Source organism: Rhopilema esculentum, chromosome 18 (assembly GCF_057945365.1).
Source record: "Rhopilema esculentum isolate cy_ngs chromosome 18, ASM5794536v1, whole genome shotgun sequence".
In the NCBI taxonomy this organism is placed as follows: Eukaryota; Metazoa; Cnidaria; class Scyphozoa; order Rhizostomeae; family Rhizostomatidae; genus Rhopilema; species Rhopilema esculentum.
Genome location: NC_142832.1, coordinates 6,652,072 through 6,680,038, shown reverse-complemented (window position 1 = coordinate 6,680,038; position 27,967 = coordinate 6,652,072). Strand labels below are relative to the sequence as shown.

Sequence of the window (27,967 nt, the reverse complement as noted above, 5' to 3'; positions counted from 1 at the left end):
AATCAGGTGAAAAGGTTTCTGAGACCAAAAGGTTAATTTGCGTCAAGGATTACCTCAAAGTTATGATGTTTATTCCAAAAATGGATTTGAAATTGTTGTATACAGCGTACTCTCGTCACCAATTTTTGAAAAATTTTCTGCCCCTCCTTTAAATTTGCTCTGGATCCGCCCCTGAAAAAAGGTGGCAGCAGATACCAGTGCGGTTTTGTGAAATGCCAGTAACATTTCGCTTCTATAGAGCTGAAATGCATCTCGAGATACCTGGCAACAAAAGGTTGGCACTGAAGAGTGAAAAGCGTCATAGAGTGAAGCAGCAAATGAGGAAGATGACGTAGCAGTTATCTCCTCTTATGGATATTGCCAGCTTTCTGAAGCAGCCATTCACAGAAACTGACTACTTAAACGAAGAGTGAAACACGACTTTTGCTGCTTATATCTAATGCTTTCTTTGAATACAAACGTACTAGAAAATCAAAAATTGTTTATTAAGTCAGTTTTTGGTTAGAACAAAGAACGGCTTTTTACTTTTTATTTACATATACATGATTGAATAGCTTTCAGTATGATAGGGGTGGGGTGGGGGTGAGGGTGGGGGCACTGAATACGGACAATGCCGGACAAAAGGGGGGGAGGTAAAAAATTCAACTTTTTGCTGGATGTCCTATGTGAATGGACCCTTAGTATTATTATATAATGTGGAAATTTTCTCAATGCCCCTTTTTGCTTCGTGTATACAATGATTTATCAACTGCCATTAGACAAAGAAAGTTTTCTTCGATTACTCCACTAACTAAACGTTGGTTTATTTGTCTACTTCTTTAAATAAACGAGGAATTGAACTAGTATCTGTGAAACAGGTAGTCCAATTTATAGTGTACCAACAACGAAGCATGTTTTGATCTGACACAAAAGTTTTCTACATTCTTAAATGCTAACTGTAATTACTAAGCTACCTACTCATCCTTTTTTAACCCAGACTGGCACTGCTCCATTCAGCTCACCAAGTAGCCAAAATACAGTGAATCAAGTGACAAGCAAGAATCCGGAAGAGACAAAGAGCAATGATGTGACAAATTCAGAGGACCAAAAACAGGCTGCAGAAAACTGAGCAGTCTTATGCACAAACAATTTTGGTCATGTTTTGTCAATGGAAGAAAATTTAGCTAAGCAAATGCTGCCGATTTATTGCAATATTGCAAGAATGTGACAGTGTGCATCAGTAACATTCATATGTATTGATGCAGCATCATCACTTTTGTACTTGGATCGAAGAGGAGTTAATCCTATTATTATAAATAGTAGTGTAATATTTTAAACAAGACAATATAAAAACTTTTCAGCTTTCTTCAATAAAGTTCTGACAAAGCAGGAACACAGGAGACAGGGAAACAAAATTGAACCATCTTAACAGAAAAGAACATCCAGAGAATGATATGTTTATATACATTAAATATCAAACCGAATTCTATATTGATTGTGCTAAGGCCCTTTTCATAATGTAATCTGAAGGCCTTTTCCATATTTATAAATCAGGCATGGCACAAAAGGAAGCCATAATTCAATGTTTGAATTATAATGAAAAGAGAGACCTTTTTCTATTGGAATTTGCTATCTTTCAACCAGTGGTGCTAAGGGTTTAACTAAGGTATTAACCACTCAACTTTACTTAAGGTTGAATGGAATCCTAAGGTCTTATTCAGAGAATCCTTTGGTGCCTGCCAATCAATTGAATTAAAAGTTATTTACAAGTCGCATATGAATTGTATTGTAAATGTTAATCAAATATTACAAAGTATTTTCCAAACCCTCCTCAACTATTTAATATACAGTTTAATTTACAACCAAAGGTTTTTGAAGATCTACACAAAGCCTTAAATTATCCAGTTTCAAACAAATGTATGAGACTTTTTTACCTTTTGGCACAGATACATAAGCAATTTTCCAATTTTCCTATTTCAAACCTACTTTGCTTTTTGTATGAGAGTAATTGCAGTATTTCATGCACAGAAATAAATTATTCTGCCTCAATCCTAATAACATAGGTTATTATTTGCATAACAGGCAATAGGTTATAAGTTTTTAAGGACTTTTATAAACTTTTTTCAACTTTAATATCAGTATTTACAGCAGGCTTATGTAACAATGAATAATGTTCTGAAACTGATGAGCTGAACAACTTAACTGAACTGTACTTAGACACCACGTAAAGACCTAACTATAGCTTCACAATCTGACAAGTTTTCTGCTATCTTTTTCCTTGCCTCGTTTTCTTCAATTATTCTTTTTTCGATTTCTTCCAAGTCTTGTTCACACGCAGCTTGTTCATTTTGCAAGGTTTTGAGTTCTTCCAATTTAGTCTTGATCTCCATGGTGATACCATCACGTCTTTTTTGACAGCTCTGTCTTTTTTGGGATAAATCTGTTGTAAAGCAATGGAAAACTCATTTCACGTTATATATCCAAAGGTTTTGAAAATCAATAAACATCTGAAAATAAGCTTTAAATTTTGAAATACAAAGCTAGGGCAAATTCACAATTATGAGTGTGAAATTGCATGAAATTCAAAATTAGCAAATTGTATCCAGTTTGCTAAACCAAAGGCTGGAATAAGTAGAGACTGGAATAGAAGAAAAACACGAGAAGTTGACAAACTAACCAGGTACCAGTTATGCAATTATCACGCACAAGCAGTACTGCTAGCAAGTGAGTGCGAAGAAGTTACAAATGACATAAGATAAAAAAACTAGTCAGTTTCAGCCAAAGTACCAGTCCAAAGTTAGGTTAAAAGTTTTTAAAATATTATACTTGCTAAAAATATTTAAATTGTCACAAACTCATTATGTTTTCCCTAACCATTTGAATCGCACCCTTGTATTGTGAAGAGGTTTTTCAAGTTGAAGAAAAAAGGATTTTCACAAATCTATAAATTTTATAGAATATCATATTTAGCACTTGTCCTGGTCATGAATAACAGGTGTATAAAACACTTCTATGGCACTTTTCTTTATATTCAAAAGAGAATCTTGTTACAGAACTGCAGCCTTTATATAAATAAAGAGAGAATTGTCAAAAGTCCAAGTTAGAAAGAGAAACATTAGATGATGTTGACCGGTTCCTATATTTTGCTTCTACATGAGAGTGCTGTTGCTTTTATGCAATTGTTTTTGGTCTATGAAGGACAAAAGAGCCAAAAGACAGTTAATTCACTGACAACATGAACATACAGGAGGTATCCACACATAAAACAAAGAGATGCTATGAATGTGTTGTTGGCTATATGACTATGAATAATAAGCAATTCAAGGTGTAAATGACAGTGATACAATGAAGAATATGATTACGATTCGACAATGGTCACTACACAGTGGTTTCCCTGTAATATCAGCCAATAACAACCCAAAGAAAGCCAACATACCTGTCATTCGCTCATCACTCTTTAAACAATCTGATTCAAGAACCTTTCTCTTCTTCTCAACAGCCTCAATGATAATGCCATCTTTTTCATCTACCCTCTTCAACAGGGTTTCTAAGGTTGGCTTTTCTTTTGGTTGGTTTGATTCATTTGGGGTAGCACCTGAAAAAACTGGTGTTTATGAAACTGAAACTTTTGCTGAACACTAACTTTTTAGTAAAATGCCTTTATCAAGTTGTGGTAACAAAAAACTTGTTGCCTTTATTTCTTTAGGCATGTGATCCATAAAACAAATAGGTTTAGGCAACCTGATAGTCTTTTAAATGTAATATATGTATCAAAAGGTGAGCATCACTGTTTGAAAAAGCATATGAGGTTATTATAAAACCATATAGTTTTTACAGAATTCCAGAAGAAGTTTATTGAAAACAAAATAATTTAACAAATAAGATATAGGATTTTTAAGGCCTTATTGCCATTAATCTGTTTTAGATTTTAAATTCCATTAATACTCTCAAAATTGGAGCCATTTCATACCAAACTGAATTCATTCAAAAGTGCTGTTTATGGTGGAGTCATTTGAAAACAGAATCATTTGAATATGTGCTGTATTATAGGGAACAGCAAAGAGAGAGGCATTCAAAAACAGAGTCTTTCTATCTCTGTTTAAGAAAGAGCCCAAACAAAAGATATGAGAACTGATAATAATGGAGCAATGGAAACACCAAAATTATTGTTTTGACCAAAAGATATGAAAATGATAATGGAAACCAGGCCTATAACGCACACCAAAGAAACTAAAAATTACTTTATAGAAAATAAACAAGAAATCAATAGAAACAAATGAGAAAATAAAAAGAAATTCAAAACAAGAAACAGTGCGTCTGATAGAAAGCATGTCTTGGGAGTTTTAGGTGTGTGTGAAGGTGTGTGCATGTGATCGCACGCCTAATATTACAAGGACAACACAAGCATATGATCTATTTCCTAGAACACTAGCACTAACAACTTGAAGTTTAAACACAAAATAAACAAATATATATTAAAAGGGTTTTGTCAGATTAAGGCTGTTAATGTATTTACGTATAAATTTCAATTAATGAAAAAGAACATTGGAATCGCTTTTTGGTGGCAAGAAAAGAGGAGGGGGTTTTAACAAAAAAGGGGATCTGTCAAAGTGTCAATAAACATAGTTTAGGGGGACATCAGAAATATACCCCCAGCTTAACAGCAACAAGAAAGAGTTCATACTTAACAGAATGGCAGATAAGGATAACAGTAGGCAAATTACCTGTTTGGTGGGTTGACAGCGGTTGTCTATTATTTGACTCTGCTAAAGGCCCAACCACTGTGCTTGAAGATGCCTCATCTGATAAACGATCATTTGAATCCAAATTTGAGACATTGACCAAAGATGGTTTTACATCTGGTTTCTTTATTGATGCCCAAAATTGGGTTGTACTAGATACAACGTTTTGATCACCAACAGGTTTTAAGTTTTTATGAGATTGCTCCTGGCAGATACGTTTCTGTGTGGTAGAACTGCCTTCTGACACTGGGCCCCTTTTTCTTTTTTTTACTCTAGACTTGCCCATTTCTGTGATCATAATATCATTGTCCATCAACTCAGCAATATCCATTGCTGACTTTCCGCTGTGGTCTCTTATTTCAGGATCAGCTCCGAAGTCTAGTAATTTTTTGATAAGAACCCTGTATTCATCTGCACAATTCTGATCTCGTCTTCTTGCAGCAAGAATGTGCAAGACCGTTTTCCCTTCCCTGTTTCTCAAATTGATTCCATCCGTCTTTGACAACCCTCTATCTTCCAGCTCTACAATTTTTTCAAGCATTACCTCTAATGGGATTCTGTATGAAAGAGACTGATACTCAGCTATGCAAATTGCACAGATGTGAAGTGGTGTGTCTCCATTATCATCCTTTACAAAAAGGGCTGGTGCAAGCAGATCAACCAAACTTCTGAGCTTATTAAATTGCTCTGATATTTTCCGTTTACTGTACACAATATTGAAGCATACTGCAACACGATGCAGAGCTGTTTGGCCTTTGTCTGGTGATTTTACTGTTGGTTCATAGCCTTCTTTTATCAGATATTCAACAGCAGAAACCTTACCCAGTACACTGGCCCAGTGAAGCAATGGGTGCTCATATTCCCTGAGATTGTCAGGAATCGGTTCATCTTGTGGGATAATATCACGGAACTTCAAATATGTTGACTTAAACTTTTCTATCGATCTTTTCTCATTTTCTCTTATATTAACTAGCCTGACAATCAATATATGGTGAGGAAGGCAGCAGTCTGGACCACAAAATGGTGGGCACTTCTTCTTTTCAGGCATTCTTTTGCTTGAAACAAAAAAAGAGATTTCTAGTTTAGTTCAGAAGAAATTTATTTAGATAAATATAACCATGGTCATGGGGCTTTATACAGGATTTTACACTTGAACATGTCATGCTCTTATCAACATGTGTTCAGTTTTTAAAAACATGGTTTGCAATTGTGAAATTATCTATACAATAAGAAATAATGAAATATGTCTTCCAATAGCAAAAGAAAGGTTATAATCATCATGAATTTAAAAGAACATTTACACAGTCACAGTTCCAAGATAGTGAACTTCCATGCTCACTGAATAAAATCACCACAAACTCTTCCCCAAACGATTTTTCTCAACAGACAGTTAGAAATTTTGGAAAAGGTTAGCAATTTGTTGCATCAGGCCAACTTGTTGTGAATATGGATGTATTTATTTTATTTAGTTCTTAATTTAAAGTTGAATTAGGTCAGTGGCATTTGAACCAAACAATGAAAAATGGACCCTTTATCACTAGATGATATAAAAACAATAGGCTGCAATTTGAAGAGGCTAGACTTGATGTATGCAGCAAGATTATGATACAAATAACTCGAAAGCCAACACTTGCATTAAAAAAGCAACTTTAAGGTGGTTCAGTATCATTTCTGTATCATATAGAGTGGAGTGGTTTTATTGACAGGCATATCTTACTACCTAACAAAATAATTATTTCCTTAGTTCAACAGGTATAATTAGTAAAACAAGTTTTAGACTTGAGTCCAATTTCCACTGAGATTTCTAAAATAAGTAAAATCAAGGTAACAAATTCCTAATCCCTTGTAATACAGTAGGACTAACAACATTGATTATAGAACCTTTTTAATTTAGAGCACTCACTCTCTTTCTGGACCCACCATTTTGATATTTATTAGGCAAATACATAATTCCTCGAATATTTAGATGTGCGTGTCCCCATAAAGAAAACAATTTGTAATTTCAATTTTATCGACAAATCTAATTTTACTGCCATGTATTCAGAGAAGCATTCAAAACGATGTTAGAGATAGTCCTAGTAAAAGTCAAAAATTAAAGTCCAAATATCCTAAGTTGAAATTTCTAAAAAAACCAAAAGGATGTATAATATTTCAAGGTCTATGGAGTTAGACTAGAATACTTTGCACAAACGGGTTGGTAAAAATCATAATTTTATAAATGTATCTAATCTTAATTCATTAACTCTCGAATTTAGACCTAGAGGAAAATTTGTACAGTAGCATCATAAACAGCTTTATACTTAATTGTTGCTGTGTTTGCATTGCATATATTACAAAGTAAAAAGGATAAAAATATGTGTTCAATTGAACCCTGCTCTATTTTATCATAAATATTCCCTTCATTTACTCCCAAATACTTGTTTTCCGATGAGAGAACTAACTTGTGTTAGATTAGTTTCAAAAGGTTTTGTCTAATTCCTTGTGATTTTGGACGCTGATTTCACATGCATGATTCAGATAAAACTGAATTCATATGAAAAAATATTCTGTTCACATTTGAAAAAATTATTCGAGTATGACAGGATGTTTTTAATAAGGCTTCAGTATCAAGGTCAATTTGGGAACTTTACCCCCAGAATATCAAAGATTCAAAAGACCTTCAGAAACATGTGTGGTAGGTTATTTAATGATGTTTGGTGAAGTTTCGTCAAATTCTATATACATTTGAAAAAGTAATTAGAGTACAATGGGATGTTTTTACACTCCCAGAATGTCAGAGATGCAAAAGACCTCCGGAAACATGCGTGGTAGGTTATTTCATGATGTTTTGTGAAGTTCTGTCAAATTCTATTCACAATTGAAAAAGTTATTCGAGTACAAATATATGCGAGTTTTAGGTAGTTTTTCCAGTCGAATATGTGCTTGGGGTGCTGTGTTGATTTTGATATGTTTCTCTGGAAATTTTGCAGGAAATTGACAAATATTGCAAGTGGGTATGGCTTAATAATATACCTATATGTTTTGTTTTGAAAAAGAGTTTTTGATTCGAATGTTTGTCAAGTTTCTCGAACGTCCACTTTTGGGCCTAAGTGTGTTCACTGTCACAACCAGTATGTTTTCTAAAATGAAGAGACTTTCCTCGGATTCTTTAGCAACTGAAACAAAGTTCAAAAGTGTGGCTTTATTTTTTTGTAATTGGTTATTGCATTACAAATCTACTTTTGCTACACTAAACCAAAACCCTCCGAATGTGTAAACATGAACGCGAATGTCTAAACGAATGTCGCATTGTAAATTGCGGACCCTTATCCGCCATGTTTAGGCCCACAAAAGGACGGATTTTATTTGAGACTAACATCTGGGTTATCAAACAAATACATAAGCAAAACAACTCACCAGTTATGTTCCTATCTATATCTGCTCTGATATTATCTATCTACCATCCGTTCAGAACTGTAGCAGTTCTACTGAACATAATTTCGAACGCGGCTCGGTGCGGGAGCGTTCAAAAAACCTTGACTTTTTGAAAAAAACTAGCTATCGGATGTCATCGCTGTTCTGACATCCCCCGTGGCATTTTGCTAGATGCTTAGCCAGCGACTCCGGTCTTTTCTACCTCCGGGGGTAATATCATAAACAGAAACTCATGTCAAACAGGTGCTTTGGATCTTTTGAATGAAAATCTAAACTACTAAACTAAAGATAGCATCTTCAATAATTTATCTTCCTTGCGTAGCCTTCCATGGAAAAAATTGCATAGTTGGGCCACATGTAGTAACAGCGCAACAACCATGAGTATACATTTGACTTTATAAGTTGAATTTAATGCCACATGTTGAATTTCAACCTCCCGAATAATGTGACATGAAACTTGACAGCCTTTTTTCTCTAAAAACTAGTGCGTCTAATTGGAGGAATTGTGCGCAAAGTCGTCGTGAAATAATGTCGTTTAAAATGTAAGAAACTATTGCTAACAATTTCTAGGAACAAATTTTCTCAGAATTGATATAGCCTTTTTTCAATGCGACGATAAAAAAATTGCTTCCTAACCAAACTAAAATTTTCGTTACTGTATCTTTCAAACGAAAAATGTTTTCCCCGTTTTTCATATTTTTGCTTTCTTTAGAAACTGCTAGTTGTGATAAAATTGGACTGAAGAGTTTTTAAAGGACAGTCTATGTTGGATTAACTTCCTGATTCACAGATTTTTCACTGTTATTTGTCAAGCAGAAAAGAAATAAAAACTCGGGTTACTATACAAGTCTTCAGATCTGCTATTCAAACCATAGTAGTTGATTAATCTAAAGCTTTGGCAAAGCCAATTTACCGATGGGCATGGAAATAAAAAGTAATTGGGATACTTTTAATAGAGACCAGGACACTGTACACTATCCATGCAGATTCTGGCTTTAGAAATGAGTCTTGTGGAACATCTTCTGTTGATGTTTCTGTAATTAGCTGCCCATTAACCTCATACAACTGTTTCCTTGTAAAGGAAAACAAAATGTTCGCATTCCCAGGACTGGTACTAAAGACAAACTATTTTTGGAATGCATCAAAAGCATCAAACAACCATTTAATAAACCTTATGAACATTAAGTATTTTTAAAAATACATGTACAATCTGTATTTCGTTTATATAAATGGACATAAGATTAAATCGATTTTCAAAGCATATGGTAATCAAGTCTACACGTCCTGCAAAGAAGCTAAGCCATACCTGGGAGCAGACCGGGGGGGGGGGGAGGGAATTTGAAAAGGATGAGGAAGGGGAACAAGGGAACATGAAGCAGGATGAATATTGAAAGCACATGACAGGACCAGGTTCGGACGAAATAACGGGCCTCACTCATGTGTTTCTTCTGCATAATTCAATTCCATTAGATTTTTCATATTTTGGAGTTTGTATTCTATTGAAATTTAACCTCCATGTAAATTAACAAATGGCAAAATTTGGATAATATCATCGGCTCGACCAGGCAAACCATAACGACATCAGCTGTGCCTTGTGAACAATGAAGACACTCTCCATTGCAAATGAGATCGATAGTTTTCAACCATTGACTGGAAATTTCTCAGAAATCAGACAACCTGATAGAGCATTAAGTTGCTAATATACGATGAAAACTTGCGATTCTTTAGAAATCTATCAACAAAATTTACGTACACTTTATCATTCACAGAGGTTACGGTGACGGATCGTCGAATGCAATACTTTTACGAAACACCATTAGCTACTCTAGCAACATAAGAAGAACTATTAGGTCCCCGCTAAATTCGCTATATGAACTAGTCTGGGACCATCTACTACATACAGGATACAAAGGGTGTTTTGTTTCTCTGCCTAAGAACCTAACATTTACATTCAATTAAGCAGAAACGAAAAGACCAATGAAAAGGCCTAAGAATCGGCTCATTGAGCTTCTGAATATCGCTCCACAAACGGTGCATTAAATCCATGAAGATTTCGCCCCCGACAGGGCTTCAGATTTTCTGTCTTTGATCCACTCATGGAAGGAACCTGTAATTCCTGTAATCAACGGTGTTCCAAAGTCTATCTTTTTCAGCACACTATCCTCGTCAGTTTGAAATTCAATCGATAAGAACAAACTTTCATTCTACGAAGTAAACAAATCGTTTATGATTATGGAGTAAGAGAGTATCAATGCGAACTGGTCCACAGATCAAGCAGACTGGGAGGTTCAATTTCAAATTAAGAAAGAAAACTAAGCATACAAACAATCACGATCACAGGCACGCCGGATCACATCTTTGAGAGGGGACAGGTTCTCTTTACGGGCTACCAGCCTTATATGGTAGGCTGCAATCTGGTTGCATATGCTGGGTGCACCTTGATGTTGTACTTCAACAAAAAAGTAAGGAGGGAAGAGCTATATCCCCCAGTCCCCACCCCAGACCCCTGCGTGCCTGGATCAAAGAGAAAGCCAGCGTTGTATTCGCTTTGTGTTTACTGGGTTCCTTTTTCGGATCCATTTGTGCTCCTCCGTAGCAGACTCACTATGAAGCTACACATGTTTTGGGTTACGGCGTTCGTCTCAACAAATACATCACGGACTGTCGATAAGCCTGGTTACTTCATGTGCACAATGTTTTTAAATCAAAATATGTCTCAGTAATCAAACTGAGAAATCAGTTGAATCCCGTTAAGTCGGACCTTCCAGGAGGGAACGACATGATCCGATTTAGCTATTGTCTGGCTTACTGGGTACGACATTTGACTTGTAATCGGTAATTGAAAGTGAAAACTAAATCCGACTTCGTGAAAGTCCATGTTATCCGGGGTGCGACTATGTGGGATTCAACTGAATTTCTGAAGCTCATGACAGCTTTCTTACCCAAAGCTTCTGCAGTTGCAAAATCCTGAATCCTCCAACATATTTTTCATGTCCCATTGGTTCTATATCTGTATTGTCGCTCATTACGTTGACATCAAGAGGCTGAAATGGAAAGACACTCGACATAAGACAAAATACAGCTACGCTTTTTCTTTCATGCAATATATTGGTGAAACTGGGGTTGGGGATAGGCGGTTCAACAAAAATCTCCACGCATTACACAAATGTTTTATATCCAAACTGTTAGGGATACTAGTTTTATGCAGTTATTTGGAAATTGCACGGAAAAGCGGAAATACATTATGCTAAATTATTTTCGTCTCTCGTCAGAAAGTAAAATGTCGAATAATGACCAAAATAATCACTTAATTAGTGACATCTTAATTGGTGACATATCAAATCTATTGGTGAGGAAATGAGAATAAAATTATCTCTAACAATAAATGCAAATTGTTGATATCCGCGTCGTTATAAAGCTTTAACTGGAAACATCAAGCTAAATCGAGTGCCAAAATTTTTAATGGCCATTTGACAGCCCAACAAGGTTTGCCTTTGGTTGAAGTAGTGTTGTGCTAAAAAGTCTCTTCTCCTACAATGTCACATAACGTGGGTTTAGCCCCAGCCATCCAGGACACCCAGGAAGACTCTAACCCTAGCAACCACGTGGGTGAAATTCTACTTGAATTCAGTCATACTATATATTTTATTTAATATTTAAACAATGTTCAAATTATTGTCTTGCATTATTAGGTTTTTAATTCATTATAACTTATACCAAAATTTTTGATGGAATATCGTGTAGAAAAATGAATTTTCTAAAAAAATACCTGACTAGCATTGCCAGTTGGGGGGGGGGGGGGGGGAGTTGCTATCATTCTTAGGTCACATGACACTTGCCCAAAAAAGGGGCACTTGGCGGCACAATGATAACACAACAAATCTGTTTAAGGATTGTAGTCTGTAAAAATCAAAGAAAAATATCAATCTTGTTAGTGTGACGGTAAATTTCAATATTCATGAATATTTTCCCTGCAAGAAATCACAAAAGAAACCAAGTTATTGTACAAATGAAGAACGAGAACTACCTCACAAGCGCTGACAGAAAACCTAAAATTCTTTATTTCCTTTTCCCCCGTGTTTGTGACAAAAATCTCAGTGATCATGACATTGCTAAATGCTCTATGGAAGTAAAGTTTGATCACTGCCGAATCCATTTCAATCGTCATCGGAGCTGGTATGCCTAAAACAGATAATTATGACCATTATAGCTATCAAATATGCGGAGTGTGAATTATACTACACAAACACAATAGGAACAAATATTCAGACATTGTTTATACACAATGACGAAGGCGTAGATTTGATGCAGGATGTGCTGCAAAACCTGTTACATTGATGTTAGTATCGCACAAATTTCTATAGCTGTGCGTACTTTTAATTTCTATACACGTAAATTTCTGCTAGTTAAAAATTGGCTGAGTTCATTGAGCGTTTTCACCACGGTTCAATCATTTGGTCTTGAATACCTATAAACAAATCGGTACAGTATTTAACGTGATAGCTCGGGGCTTAAATAGGCAAGCGGCGCTGATTGGGCAACCTCAACAGTCATGTGCTCGCATTTCTGATTGGCCTATTTCGATCCACAACTGGGTATATATATTTCCTAGCGTAGAGTTTTGCATCTATCTTCTGACGTTTTATACTCTGAAGAGTGTCAGACGGCAAGCTTTTGTTTGACTCATCAAAATGTTTGTTTTTTTCAAAGCCATTTTTAAGTTTTGTACCACCAAAAGATTGTTAGCTGAAATTGTGCAGACTTAGAACTAAACACTAAGAAGCAATTAACAAAGCAAATACTAATAAACGCACTGTTTCCTTCTTGCCAAAGCTGGCACCTTTCTTTTAGTTTGTGAATGTCTTCTTCTAAAATCAGGATTGGTGCTGTCAACCGGCATTCCATGTAAGCGTCTGATTCGTACGTCGGCCTCTGAGCAACGGATCTGCTTTGGACGACAGCTGTAAGAGCCATCAAAGGAAACACGAGTCAGAAATAGATGTATGCTTAATAAATGAAGTGCATGCATGGAACGAGACTTCCTACCTGTTTACTTCAAAAAAGAGGTTTTCCTCTTGAGCGGCTTTGAAAATCAGAATAAAGAAATTTGCAATGTGTTAACAGCTTGAAGAATAATTCAGAGAGATTTCTTTTGTAGGGAGGTGTTCGTTGTAGGGAGGTGTCCGTTGTAGGGAGGTGTCCGTTGTAGGGAGGTGTCCGTTGTAGGGAGGTGTCCGTTGTAGGGAAGTGTCCGTTGTAGGGAAGTGTCCGTTGTAGGAATGTTTCCGTTGTAGGGGGGTGTTTGTTGTAGGGGGGTGTTTGTTGTAGGAATGTTTCCGTTGTAGGGGGGTGTCTGTTGTAGGGAGATGTCGCTGTAGGGAGATTTCCGTTGTAGGGAGATGACCGTTACAGGAAGGTGTCTGTCGCTGGGGGGTGTCCTTTGTAAGGGGGTGTCCGTTGTAGGAAGGTGTCGCTGTAGGGAGCTATACGATGAAAGGAGATGTCAGTTGTCAGGAGGGTACGTGTACAAGGCTGAATAAAAATTCTGAGATTTGCTTATGTAGACGAAAAAAGTTTCCGTAAGAAGGAAAGAAATGTGGAAACAAATTGGGTATTCGTAACAGAGAGTTAACCACTCGTGGATATTTTACTGTATTACAATATTACTCAAACATTCTCAATCTAACTTCAGGAGTGAAAAAAAGCTGAACCATTATCACCTGTACTGACATCCATCAATATGTTTTCTATTCTTACATCGCGTCGTATGTTCTTCAATAGATATCTTGCGTAAACTCCGTTTTTCTGGTTTGGTTCTTCAAAGGCCACGTGCTGCGTGCAGCTACAAGTCATTGACATAATAAAGATACAATTTATAGAAAATGTCACGATTCACGAGCAAAATAAACAACTCGGACGAGAAAACTTTGAAATTTGGAGGCTAAAGTCATCGTCATCAAACTGTTTTTTTAATGCTCTCTGTGAATTAACAGTAATTCTTTAGTAAAAGCCATTCTTAAAAGCAATCTCCTTTTTGCACGAGAAAGGCAATTAGTTCTTCCTGGAATTAATTTCCCCACCGGAAATAGAAACTTCTCGTTAAAAAAATTACCCTAATCATCAGCACCCTGTTATGAACATCAAAATAAATTGCTTTAAATGAAGCATCAATTGGACTAAAATACAATAAGCTTGGTCAGTATTCAACAGTAAGACATTGTAGCTGGCGCTGACCGCCATAGAATACTGCCATGTAGCGATTTCTTTGAATTCTTAGACAGTAACACACTTTAATCTGAATTGGAATTTCATAGGCAAAACGACTTGTCGGAACTTTTCCATTGCTTTCAAGCATTATCCTTTGAAACATAATTGCAACTCGAAGTTTGTATGATTATTTGCCAAAATTCTGTATGAATATTTGTATAATTATTTTTGCGTAATAATTAGCTGCTTTTTGTAGTATGACTAAATTTATTTCCAGTAAGATCACATATTGATCTCGTTAGGATTAGAGGAAAGTCATGAACATTGCAAGTTTATTCAATCACTTGGCTACATATCTCTCCTAATCTTTCGTTATATGTCTTGTATTATTTTTACATAAACTTTCTTTTAATAATCTTGATATGGCGTAAAACTACATATGTCACTCTTGTTTACAACTGGTAGTTAAATTGGGAGATTTTTGTGAAATTGCTCTAACAAGGAACTGTAGAATTCTCTAGAAAGTGCTCTAACAAGTCCCAGAGTTTACGTATCGCAAAATATAAGCACGATGATTCATTCATAGAAACTTGATCGCAGAATGCGAATTGGACCTGCTTCTTAAGACGTTCATATCTAGATACTTAAACAAATTTCAAGAGTTGGCAAGTGGGGATTTCATAGTCACAAAAGGAAAACATATAAAACACTATAAATACAGACCAGGAATACGCTATAATGGTGTTTCCTTGTCTGCCACGTTTTAACGAACACCGAGGAGCCTCGTTGTCTTTAGCCCTGTTAAAAGAAAACAAGAACCCATATAAAGTCGTGAAACGAGGACCAGTTTGGCCATTCCACTCTCCCCTTGGAACAATGATGCAATTGAGGAACAAACAAATTACACAATATTGTGTATACATTACGAAAACACAGTCCTCTAAACATTATGTAACAACAATGTTTGGAAAGAGAGAAGAGGGTGAAATATAAAATGTGCAAACTTTGCATTGTACCATTAGTTTTGGCAGGGGTTGTACGCCATAAAAAACCAACCTAATTTTAAATCAAATTAAATACCCTCAAGATTTTGATGTAACGGGCAGATAATTTGGTTCCTATGATAGCGTCCATGTTGTGGTTGCATTAACATGAAGTAGATCTTGCTTGCTAAGCTTGGAGTGGATCCTTTAGTCTTCTATAGAAAAAACCAAGATTGGTACTGGGTTTCTACATATCACAAAATCAATATAAAATTGCAAAACACCGTACCTAGTTCTGCAGCAATCAAGAAACATCAAGTTGAGCAAAGTGTCACAGCTTTGCATTTCTTGTAGAAATTCTTGCGCTCTTATACTTTCATTAGGATCGGGCGACATGGCATCCACAGGAAGCAAGTAGTTTTCCCCATCTAACTCAAAGCCATGACCAGCGTAATAGATAACTGCATAGATCCCACTTCCTGAAACAGCGACCGAGTAATAACATTCAGAAATCACTACAACTTTTCAGAAAGCAAATACATTATTATTTTTATTGCCTAATGGTTTGTACTTGAGAATGAATGATTGTCCATTGGAAAAGGAGAGTTTCATTGCAATTACCCTAGCATATTCTTCAACAAAGAACCAAACATAGTCTTCCAGAAGTGAGCATCTGGGTATCTACAAGGTGTTGTGCCTCAAAGCTATGAGGAGTGGCTTGACTGGGAACAATGATAAATTCTTATTCTTAGTGATCATAAACATTTTGCCTAAAGCTATTCAAAACTATTTACAAAATTGCTTATTAGGAAGAAAATGTTAGAAAGCACTAATTTCGTCTAGAACCCTAGTAGGCTAGGCGAATATGATGAGACTTTGTTGAGGAAGGACAATTGGTCAATTACTGGGACAATCTGTCTGCTTAAAAATTGTTATGAAGGTTTTGAAGAAAACACTCAAAATATTGCAAAAACTGTGTAAGTATTGACAAATATAAAGCGAATTGACTATGAGATACAACGTAATAGCCTAGCTAATGGTAAGATTGTAATTTCACTTTCGCAAAATCATGACGTCGGAAGCCTAAAAAGGTACCAGAAAGCTAGATTACTCTTCTCGCAAGGAAGGTGATACATACCAAGAAGACGACAAAAAGCGAGCATGCTCGTTCGCATTTCAGTTAACGTTAAATCCACAAGACTGATAACCTGAAACAAAATATTTTCAACTTACAATTTGCTTTCATTGTGGTTTTATGTTTGTACGTTGCTCAGTAGATAGCGTCGCAAATTTAAGGGTCTAGAGCTTTAGCCATGACAAAAATTTTGTAAAGAGTGAGAAGAGTCGCCAGCTCTCTGTAATTCCAGGCATAAGATTAACATGGTGTGGTCACATCGAGAGGAAGAACCAGGAAACTTCTCGATAAGCATAGCTTGGTGTACTCAAACTACCTTCGAAAGCTAGGTAGCAACAAATACGATACTTTCAATTAAACTTTCTTATTACAATATCGTTTCAATTTATCATTTTCTTATTTTCTTGATTTAATTGTTTTCGAGACATTTTAGACAAAAAAAACATATTTAGCAGGCCCATCGGGACCGGGGGGCTGGGGGGCCGGAGCCCCCCAATAATTGTCAAACTGTAGTATGCTTTCTTTATAACAGTGCACTGAATGAGATGGAAAGCAATGGGCAGCCTCCCCAATATGAATTTTGTTCCGACGGCACTGTTTAGGCCTGAACTGTTTGCTGATGTTTCTTGCATAAAATAGTGCAAAAGATCTTACTTTAAATTTAAGATCCTCCAAAGCTGAAGCGATGTCGTAAGCATCATTACGGGTGTATGAAAGCTGGTTGTACTTCGGCTTCTTATAGTTCTGATTGCCTATCACCAGTGCAATCTTATCATTGGGTGCTACAATTAAAAAAAATGAAGACCGTCGTAGGTACAGTCATAAACTCATAATGCATATAAAGACGAACGAGTAAATCGAACCCCCCCCCCCCCCCCCCCCAACAATATTGTATGTCAATTATCTTTTGTTCTAAAACAATGGGAAATATGACGTTATCCTATCAAAATAATGGGCGTGCCCCTAATATTTGATCAAGTGTTTACCACTGCCTTCTTTATTGTGTGTTGGGCAAACAATAAAACTGGAAGTAGCTAACATCGACATGGACTGAGAACAGAATGATCTTTAAAGATATTTCCAAATATTTACCTCAAATACCCACGAAATAAGGTGATAAATCGAACACAAATATAATTGACTGGAGCGAAACAAAAAACAAGTTCAAAACCCTGAATACAGAAGAAGGTTAAAACAGAAAACCAGCTCCTTTGTGAGCATACTGTGAGAAGACCTCAAATAATCGAAAAGAATTCACAAAATATTTGAGAAGAAGTCCCAGCAATCTTATAAGATTTTTTTGTCTCGTTACGTTGTGACTTAATACTGAAATAAGTCTTTCAAATGACAGTATCAAATATCATATGACATCTGATAAATTCTTGCTGGGTTGCAGTACCGTCAACCAAAACTAAGTTGGAAGGCACTGTAATATCTTAATCTTAATCAATAACTAATCTTAATCGTTATCTTCTAACTGAAGCCAAGAGGATGAAATGCTAAGATTCAAATTACAAAAAAGTAGCTTACCGGTAAGGCGCTCTGAGGACTGAATATCAAATCTTGTCGTCTCACCCTCTAGGAAAATAGAAAATTGATTAGTTGGGGGTTTGTCGTACCAAATAGAGCATTGAATAACAAAGAAGTAAAAAATCACACTCAATTAGCAAAATGAATTCTACATTGAGTTACTTTAACTGAGAATATACTCTAAATCTGTCTTGATTATTCATTCTCCATTTTCATTTTGTCGCGAAGCCCTTCAAGTCACCTGAACCAAAGTCTTGGACATTAGATTTACAAACAGTTTGGTAAAGGTAAAAACAGAAGCACGATAGAAACAGGAAAGTAAAAGAAGAATAATGCATTGAAGAGTGTAAAAAGCAATTCTTCATTTGAAAGCACAGTCAAAGTTCAACAAACAACACGTGATATGCTCTCTAGCAACAAGTGACCAATCTTTTAATCAGCAAGTGTTGTTTGGACGTCTTTAAATTCAAATATGAATTTTAGTAACTTTAACAAATGCTAAAAAGCAGAGTTTAGAAAAGGCGGATATTGCACAGCCTAACAGCCTTATAAAGAACGACACTGAAAACGAGATTTCCATTTGCTAGAGGTACACTACGCCTTGTTGTGATAATCTGCTGCATAATTGTGTTCAAGATGCCATAAACTAACAAACTAATTCGTGCGATATATCTATAACTGTTGCTAGTAAAGCATGTCGTGTGACGCCTCCAGACGAGCCTTTAAACAGAATTTCTAAAAACTTAGTCTTCTTGGAAGACCTTGCTTACCAGCAAGGAAATTTAATTTTATCAAGGCTGCAACAACATTTGGAGAACTTTAAAATCTCAAACTAAAGAACACTTTCAAACGCATTAGTGAACAGAAATTGATACCTGGTGTTGGGAACTGCGGAGCACCCAAAGCAGCTGTGGGGCTTGGGACTGCAAAAAACGAGTACAAAATTCAAAACTTGTCTCTTCTGGTGAAAAAAACTAGCGATTGAAAAAGCTATAGTCAATTCAACTATAAAATTCCACTATTCGAAGAAAACCTGTTTTTGTGTCTAGTTCAGAACTATGTCACGAGAAAGGTTTGGAACATATCTGACAATTTATACTATCAAGTCTAACCACCTTTTCTAACCCCTTTAAAATATTGAACTGCTGCACTGTGACTTTATCAAGTTAAAAGAAGGTTTTCTCATAAGCCAAGTATGTTGGCAGCTGCATCATACCTGGCATTGTTATTGGGGAAGTCGTCACGTTTGAGAAAGAAGTTAAATAAACACAAAAGAGTCTCAAGCTGGTCACTTTGGCTGTTCCAAACAATTTGGCAACATTGTAATTATTAAGGTGTATTTGACCTTGCTCAACATTCCAGCCATGTGTGCAGAGGTACAAAACTAAAACAAAGTTATTCAATATAAAAACCCTAAGATCAGCAAATCTAATCAAAAGTCTAGCCAAAGACATTAACAAAAAGATTAAGCATAGTTATCGAGTCATAGAGTATAAGAGTAAAAGCTTTTTTGTGTACCTTGTGTCTGAACACACATATCAGTAACATTTGTAGCTCCTGAAAAAATACATCAAGTTAATTTCAATTCTCAGAAAGAAAAAAAAGCAGCTCTCTTTTTCATAATAACAATGAATTAAACTGATACATGGCTTGTTATTTTGTTCTTTATTTTAACCGGCCGATCGAAGTTTAATTTTGAAAAAGCTTTCAATTTTCTTTTCGAACTATAGAACGTAGCTAAAGGAAGACAGGTTCTTATAAGGAGATGACGTTTTTTATGACTTTGCAGTTAGAAAGATTGAAAACCTTGAGCCTTCTGTTTTGAAATTCTTGTAAGTTCATTGCATACCTTTAAAAATGTTTTTAGAAAAACTTACGAGAAACCTTATTGCTGGTAAAAATATTGCATCAGTATATCCAGTATAAAAATTATTTGCTAAAAAACAAAAAAATTCAATTTTTTAATGTTGCAATGGTGATATTGAGGTGCTATTCCGGATACATATTCCATAGCAATTGGGAAAAAACAGGAAGAAAGGCTACTTGAAAAAATTGTTGGATGTGAGTTTGGAGTCCCTCTAAAGTCGGTGAATAATGTTTAGGGGTAGTAGCCCGAATTGAAGGCACATAAGGAATTTGAAAACACTGACTGGAGATTGGAAAATACAGAGCCTTTCAGTTTCTACTCAAGGAATTCTGACAACTTTTTCCCTTATATATCTCAGTCCTCATAGCCATAATCATGAAATGGATATCAATTATCCCTATTGTTCCTTGAGCAAACTGCATAGAGTAAAAACTGACATATTTGCATTATGCAAGCATCTTGTGCACAAAAAACATGATAACTCCTTGTTGACAAGCTCTTAAAAAATTAAGTAGCAATATCTAGGCTGCTAAGCAATATTTGTGTTGAATGGGTTTTTAAGTTTCCATATATTTTAGGATAAAGAATGTTTTTTTTTGAAAAAACGTTTTGCATTTAAGATTGAAAGAGCAATAACAGAAAAGATATACACTGTCTAATACTCTTTGTTATGCTTGTTCTGTGCATGTAAGTCTTTCTCTGGGCAAGAAGAAGCAAGGGTTAGAACGGGGGGCAACAGTCCCCAATAATTGCCAACAGTATCAATCTTGCTTCCTTTACAGCCCTGTATTTAAATAGCTGGAGCCTTGAAAGACCAACATGGCTAAATAATTACTGACACAAACAATGAAACTTTAACTGCTTTAAATACATACTCTGTGAAATCCTGTTGTGCGAATTAGCTGCAAAAACAAAAATTGGCAGTTGAGAATCATAGCTAAAACATTGGATTATGTTTCAGCTCCTCTAACAGCTGCTTCTGCCTGGCTTCCTCCTTAATAAAAACCCTGAAAAATCTCCCAGGTTAAAACAGAGAACAAAGAAGCTAAAACACTTGCAATGGGTAAAATAATAGAGTGAATGTACACAAAAATTGAAGCACAGACAAATAAGGCAAAAGTTGGTTATTGTCTTGCTTTTATGCATGTTTAAAGAGGCCAGCTGAACTATATTTTGTCTTAGCAAATTTTATACTTAAATGAAAATGTAACTCTCATCTAAATAGTCAGTAAATAGTCAGTAAAATACAAAGAAAATCACAAGTAAATAAAACGTGAAACAAAAAATCAAAATCAACCATACAAAACACATTGGGCCATAAATCAAGTTGATTCTTTTTCTTCTTGTCTCAGAATTTCAAATCTCAGCAATTGAATATCTTATCAATAGGGTTTTCCCAAAATGCATTTTGCCTTAGAAATTTGGCTGTGTAACCAAGGTGTTGGGGGCTTGGGAAAGGGGGCAAAGCCCCAAGAAAAAGATAGAGCAAAAAGCAAGGGCATAGGGTAACCAATCCCTGTCCCCCTGCCTCTGTGTCACTGCATGTACAGACTACAGGGGCAAATCTCAAACTAAAAGCCTTAATACATTTTTTCTAGTGGCTAAACTTCTTTCTAGTAAATGCATAATTCTATCTTTTTGAGAATCTTAAATTCTGAACTAAAGATATTTTATCAAACCCTGGCACACAGCAATACTTGCTGACTTTAGTCAGTTTTAGTTTATGTGATCAAAGTGAAAAACATTATAACAGACAAAAATTTTATACCATCAAAATATGAAAAATGGATATGACCGACATTTGGCCGTCAGATGCCACTGTCAAGTAGCCTTCTATGTAGGCAAAAGTATCAACCTGTCTTACTTTCACTAAAGTTGCATTTTGCTATTTCTATTATATCATTATTCAAATACCAATTGACCAAATTCAGTATATAAATAATTCACATCAGAATACCTAACCAAGAATTTTGAATTTACCATTCTCAGAATGTGTTACTTCTTCTTCGAGCTCGTCTTGTGATTCGTCACTTACAACTGTCTCCCCTGAGACAACATATGCTTGAAAAATGACATTTTAAGTAAGAACAAACACCCCATGCAATCTTTCAATGCAGAATATATTTTTAACCAAAAAACTGTCAATAATCACATTCAAAATATGTTTATAATCATAAATAAACTATTTATTTCTATAATAACATATCATAATCTGAAAATAACTGAAATTCATAATTTGCTCATAATCAAGTCAGCCAGTGTATATATATTTCCAAAATGGTTGGCTTTAAATGGAATCGCTTGGCTTTATGTGAAAATGGCCCCTACAGGAGAAAAGCAGTTGAATCTATCTGAAAACTGCTATAATGTAGCCATAAAAGCGAAAGGCTCTTTCCCTATCAAATTGTAATTTTTTGAGCTTAGTTCTCGAATCTATGAACAAAGCCAAAACAATAGCAATCCATTAGTAAACTTTCTCTTTTTCTCAGCATATCAAAGGCTCCATTTGCTTTGCTTTCTTTTTCAAAAACTCACTCCCATCAAAATCCTTACTGAACAATGCAGTTTACAGGACATTAAAAAAACTTTATCAGGGCACAACCAAAAACTTTTTGACCTTCAGCATCACCAAATTAAAGATGTTATAGAAACACTAAAAATTTCTTGCAACAACAACCAACAACAACAACAAAGAAAAAAATTTGTCAAGTCCATTCAGTATGATTTATCTGTGGCAGTGCTAGCCATAAATTATTCTGGAGACAATAGGTTGTCACAGGCTCTCCATTCAATACACTTTGGCCAAACACATAACTTAGCTGGTCTCATGAGCCCCAACTGAAAGCTGAGGCAAATTTCATTAGACCAGTAACATTCATATTATAACAAATTACAAGTAAATGCATTCTTTGCTTCTTTAATTGGCATGCAAAAGAAGGAAACAACTGAGACAACAGAAATAGCTCCATACCTTTTGCATTAAAAGAACTCTCTGTTGGTGTCCCTTTGGGCTCAACACTATTGGTACCTTACAAAAAATACATATAATTAATGCATGTATTTTCGTCTGCAAATAAATGTAATAATTTCTGTAAAATGATATCTGCCAAAATGACATGAAAATATTTGGGCTCTCCTCTCTGCTGGAAAAGAATTTTCGACGAAAATTTTCTTGAAAGCAAAACAATACTATCATTAATGCCTTAAAAAATATCTTTAGATTTCAAAGTAATTTTCTATTTAAAGAACCTATGGATGAATAACCTTTAAGTTTGTTGGTGGCAGAAACAGATTAACGCTATTACCACTCAAGTTATAGTTGGGTTATTCAAAAAAAATTATAAAACAAGGGATCCTTTTCAATGTTAATCCTCCTTGAAACATACCTGAAATTATTATTAGGACAGAAATAATTTTGAAGCTATATCTCTAAGGAAATTGTGAGATATGAATCTGGGGATGTGTCAGTATGGAGTGGATTCAAGAAGCACTTTGCAGAATAAGCCAGTTCAGATGAGTTGCATGCTGGCAAATAACAAACTAGGATGGGGGGATGATGTCAGCATCGCTTGCTAGCTAGGGGAGTTGAATCGGTGTAGAGCAGACTTGAGCTGAACTGAGCAGTAGTCAGACCAATCAAGTCATCTGAAATCACAGCTAACCTGGGGAACTTTCAATGACATCCAATGAACAGCTGAGTTGAGTCAAATGTTACAGAAAGATAGGAGGATGCCTACAGATCCTGCAAGAGCGCCAAACGGATACAATTTCTTAGCCAATATGGCCATATGCATATATTTAGCATTTCACTTCAGAAAGTCCTGTACACTCCCTCTGAAAACATAGAAAAACCAGAAATCATTTAGAAATCAAAAATCTCTGGATGTCCCATTCATAGTTGTGACGGTTTGTTAAAATGGCTTTGTTTTTTATGAAGGACGTAAATGTTTTGTCCACTTCTTTTTTTACTTTGAGCTTGAATCATTTCTGGTGACCATCTTAATTCTGCCACATTCCATGTGTTTCTCTTTTTGATAACTCATGGGTATCGATTTCTTATTTTGTGACCACTAAATTCACTATGAGGGTGGATTATATTCAACATTAATTGGAATATATTCAACTTTAAGGCGTTTAAAATTCTGCACAAATTTCCAAAATGCCTTCAGGTGATAAAATACTCTGCCTAAAGGTGATAAAATTTAGGGGGGAACAAAAGGGCTAGGAACAGGGTGCCTCCCCCACGCCTGTTTGATATTGGCTTCAAAATCACTTGATTAAAAAGATTACTGATTAGTTTATTGTGACACATTTACACATTTCCCAGGGTGTTTAAGAATGTTTAACATCAATGATAAATCCCTGGAAATCTTTAGGAAATTCCAAGAATTTCCCATTTTCTGGATTTGGGAAATCCCAAAAATCATGTATGCTATTTTAGGTCAGTGAAATGCCCCTCACTATTTAGAACAAATTTTTGTAGGAATAAATCTTATATAAATATTGAGGCTCAAAAATCAGAAATACAAGGCAGGCTCACAAAATTCACTAAAAGTATGATTCTTTGTTTAACAATAGTTGCTCTCAAAGGTTTCAAATTTTATGTCTAATTTTCATATGTAATTCTTGACTTAATCGAGTTCTAGATGACATTTCAAAATTATGCCAAAAGGAAATTTTTGTTTTCTTATTCAATGGTGTTGTTTAGGCTAGATTTAGTAATATTTTTAGAATATCCTGTTCCAGAAAAATAACAATAATAATTTGTTACTTTTCAAGGTTGTTGTGAGGATAATCGAAATTTCACAAAAGCGTTGCTTGCATCTTGAAAATTGTCTACAGCTGATTCTAAGAATTACAGAAAACAAAAATCCTTTTTGAAAGTAGGGTGTGACCAGGAAAAGGGTTTGGTCTGATGGGTGTGGTCAATTCTATATCTCCTTTTGATGATAGTCAGTTTTTGGCTTGATCTGCTACTGTTTGTTGGAGTTTACTTCTCAGAGAGGCCAATAATTAGAGCTAAAGAGGAAGCATTAGGCTGTAAAAAACTAAAGTCATGGCAGCAATTTAGGTACAATTATAGAGATTCTCAGAATCTTGGATGGTTTATTTTTTACTTAGACTTTTCATGTAACAGGCAAAACATTTAAAAGACATGTGATCATTGCTGATGCAAATGCTGATCTGCATAAAAATATAACAAGGATAAGGAAATTTACTTTTAACAATCACACACATCAAAAAAGCCTACCATTTTTCCCAAGACTATTACGAACAGAGCTTGAGACCGCCAAATTTTCTGCTGAATTCATATCTGAATGACCATTTTCCAAAGGCAAATGTAACAGTCTGGAAAAGCTGGGCGAAAGGTCGTTTTCCAGGCATGTTTTCTCTGCATCAGAGGGTTGTTTTTGATCTGGTTCCACTGATGGATAAAAAGTTGTTAAGATTCAACTTCAAATCTTGAACATATATTTGTTGTCAATAATCCCACAAGAAGCAAATGAATTAAAATGTTTAGGTACACAGCACAGTCTATAACATACTTCATAAGAAGATTGATAAAAGGTATAAGTCAAAAAATTAATTCAACGATTTTTTTAGCTAGATTAAATATTTCACTTTCAAAACAAAGCAGCATCTTAAACAAGTTTCCAAGAAACGCAGTGATTTTATAAAAAAAACCAAAGCGGCATTCTAAATACTAATTTCCAAGAAACGCGACTGATTTTTTTAGAAAAAAACAACTAGAAAACTGACAAGAAATGCTGAAGCTTCACCTGGTGTGTATTATATAGTTTTAAATTATGAAAATTTGAAAAACTACAAAGCGACATTCAATCGGCATGCCCAGGCAGAGACATGGTTGAATCGAAACTTGCCAGGTTGTTTGTGTAATGAAAAAGTACAAAAACACATACCACAAAACTCGTGCGGCTTTAGCAACTTAGTGACATCTGCTCGTCTAATGTTTCCAACTAATTTAAGCAAATCTGACACATATTTGTTTTCATTGCTCCACCAAGATCTCAACACGCTGAGTGTTGGATCGGGTTTTAGTTCGAAATTTAAAATGTCTATCATTTTATACCCCATAGCTCCAGCTAGACTCCACCAGTCACCTCCAATGGGCATTCTTGGATTCAAATGCCGTGAAAGCTGCAAGAGAACCTCCACAGGAAGATCTTTAACCAACATTTTGTACCTCGTCTTTTTTTTAACGTCCATTATTCGTTTCTCCACAAAGTGCTCTTAGGCCCGTCTGGCGATATATATCCCAGCATTCAATTGTACTATGATGCAATGTTTTGATTCTACTTGCCATACACGGAGCACCCTACCCTGGGTACCAGACTCACTAACTCACTATATATAAAACAATAAAATAGAGACTCACTATATAAAATAATTCTCTATTATTTTATATAGTGAGTCTGGTACCCAGGGTAGGAGCACCCCTACCCCGAGCAGCAAAACACTGAAGAGGGACCAGGTGGGTGTGGTCTGAAAATGATGGCGTGTACAAGCGAAAATTTCATCACAATCGATCATTTTCTAGGCAAATTTCAGTAATTTTACGCAAAAGACCTACTTGTACAAAACAAAGTAAAATCTAATAAGAAAGCTAGCATCGGATTCATAAAGGATAGTTTGAAATGAAAGAATATCTGAGGTGTGAGGAAGCCTCATCCCTACTGAAACTTAAACTAAAGATGACAGACCTAAAAGCAAGCTTCAAGGAAAGGACACTGATTTGTTTTGCAATAGGTGTGGCTCCAACGAGGAACAGGTTGAACGCCTATTGGATTGTCCGAATTTCTATCAAAAACCAAAAATGGAAAAAGCTTGTTTAGCAACAAATAAAGTCAAAGTTCTAAGAATGCAATGAAACTCTACAAATATTTCTAAAACCAAGGGATAAAATTTCCTCAAAATAATGATTTGCTTATAGGTAAATGAAACCCAGTTGCAGGGTAACTGCTCCGAAATGGAGATTTAGCTTTCTTATGATTGTTACTATCATCATTATTAGATATTGTCAGGGGTGGATCCAGAGAAAATTTGAAGAAGGGGCAGTTGGTAGTGGGGGCGCTGAAAATTTTTCAGAAATTGATGACGAAAGTACGCTGTTCACACAAACCCTAACTACTGACAGAAGGCTCTCTATTCACGTTCTAAAGGAAATTTTCATAATAATTGGGCAAAATTGTTTCCAAAAGGGGCGCTAGGCTTAAACTCGGTGAGGGAGGGGCAACTGCCCCTAGTTGCCTCCCCTTAAATCCGCCACTGGATATTGTATGGTAACAAACCAGCTTGCAGATGCTTTCATCAAATTCATTTTCTATATAGCTTTTATTTTCTATATGTACAAAAATTTCATATCTTAATCATTATATTATAGCTTAACAGTTAATCGCAAGCAAAAAACGAGATTATTCGGTAGACAAATCTTTGGGATGATGCAGAAACCCCCGTTGAAGTATCATTCGCATTGCATTATCTTTATGCTTGAGGTTGAGGCTTGAGTAAAAGAAATAGTTAACGGCGAGTTTATTTGGTTTTAAAGTTAACTACTGAATCACAACTCCTAACTTTGTTGCTAGCTCTGACCCTCGCCACTGGCAAACATTTAAGTGAACTCTATCATTAATGCCATGCATATTAACTGAGCCTGGGTATATGAAAAATTAAAATTCCAGAAAATTCCATCATATTAAAAATTTCAAATCTCTTATAACCTCACATAACCTACACAAGTTATACTTTTTTTTAATTTTGACCCAATCCTCTTTACAACCACATGCTATGACGTTATATTCAACCTCAGTTTTGACGTAATCCAGTATGTTTGTCATTCGTAATCGGACATCGTAAAGCATTATATTCCTAAAATGGGCCCCTTTTCTGCAAAGATGGGACACTTTTTGCCAGATTATAAAGGGTTAGTTTCGTTAACATTGCAATTGCAAGTAAAGAATTCATCCAACCAAACATATACTGGCTGTAGAAATAGGAGAGAAAAGAGGAGTAGAAATATCATTTATGGAAACAGGAGGTAAGTCAGTCAGGGCCACGCCAGGGAGTGTAATTTCTGCAGTAGTGAAAGCCA

The 27,967-nt window shown here is 35.6% G+C and overlaps 3 protein-coding genes across 5 annotated transcripts in view; 1 reads left to right on the top strand and 2 right to left on the bottom strand.

The window, feature by feature from the left end:
- The window catches only part of LOC135681030 (calcineurin-binding protein cabin-1), a 37,476-nt gene extending 35,159 nt beyond the window's left edge, over nt 1–2,317 (top strand). Inside the window, exon 52 of the mRNA XM_065195290.2 lies at nt 977–2,317. Within this exon, the coding sequence (XP_065051362.2) occupies nt 977–1,108 (132 nt within the window). The 3' untranslated portion in view covers nt 1,109–2,317. The remainder of the gene's footprint in view (nt 1–976) is intronic.
- Nucleotides 1,407–9,118, bottom strand: LOC135681034 (uncharacterized). Of its 2 annotated transcripts, none has more exons than XM_065195297.2 (4): nt 8,118–9,118; nt 4,704–5,776; nt 3,416–3,583; nt 1,407–2,419 (listed from the first exon to the last, which is right to left on the bottom strand). In XM_065195297.2, exons 2-4 carry the CDS (start codon nt 5,767–5,769, stop codon nt 2,193–2,195), a joined length of 1,461 nt encoding a protein of 486 aa, XP_065051369.2. In that variant the 5' UTR covers nt 5,770–5,776; nt 8,118–9,118; the 3' UTR covers nt 1,407–2,192. The 2 variants fall into 2 exon arrangements, with proteins under 2 accessions (XP_065051369.2, XP_065051370.2); XM_065195298.2 differs by having other exon boundaries at nt 3,416–3,574.
- A 148-nt stretch (nt 9,119–9,266) lies between these two features.
- LOC135681032 (mucosa-associated lymphoid tissue lymphoma translocation protein 1) lies at nt 9,267–26,135 on the bottom strand. 2 transcript variants are annotated; one of them, XM_065195292.2, is made up of 17 exons: nt 25,779–26,134; nt 25,109–25,282; nt 22,829–22,885; nt 21,838–21,918; nt 20,733–20,759; nt 19,509–19,547; nt 18,866–18,913; nt 17,991–18,038; nt 17,115–17,242; nt 16,464–16,533; nt 15,615–15,804; nt 15,066–15,140; nt 13,856–13,977; nt 12,950–13,096; nt 12,163–12,317; nt 11,078–11,179; nt 9,267–10,339 (listed from the first exon to the last, which is right to left on the bottom strand). In XM_065195292.2, exons 1-17 carry the CDS (start codon nt 26,083–26,085, stop codon nt 10,172–10,174), a joined length of 1,938 nt encoding a protein of 645 aa, XP_065051364.1. In that variant the 5' UTR covers nt 26,086–26,134; the 3' UTR covers nt 9,267–10,171. The 2 variants fall into 2 exon arrangements, with proteins under 2 accessions (XP_065051364.1, XP_065051365.1); XM_065195293.2 differs by lacking the exon at nt 21,838–21,918 and having other exon boundaries at nt 25,779–26,135.
- Between the last annotated feature and the right edge of the window lie 1,832 nt (nt 26,136–27,967).

Bases quoted from the DNA above. Each gene is read 5' to 3' on its own strand.
- LOC135681034 (XM_065195297.2), bottom strand. From the start codon at position 5,769: ATGCCTGAAAAGAAGAAGTGCCCACCATTTTGTGGTCCAGACTGCTGC. The intron at 3,584-4,703 runs GTAATTTGCCTA...CATAAACACCAG, and splicing joins GCTGTCAACCCACCAAACAG to TTTTTTCAGGTGCTACCCCA. The intron at 2,420-3,415 runs GTATGTTGGCTT...GCTTTACAACAG, and splicing joins GAGTGATGAGCGAATGACAG to ATTTATCCCAAAAAAGACAG.
- LOC135681032 (XM_065195292.2), bottom strand. From the start codon at position 26,085: ATGGACGTTAAAAAAAAGACGAGGTACAAAATGTTGGTTAAAGATCTT. The intron at 13,097-13,855 runs GTGATAATGGTT...TGGCTCTTACAG, and splicing joins ATTGATGGATGTCAGTACAG to CTGTCGTCCAAAGCAGATCC. The intron at 10,340-11,077 runs GTAAGAAAGCTG...TTTACTTCGTAG, and splicing joins TGCAACTGCAGAAGCTTTGG to AATGAAAGTTTGTTCTTATC.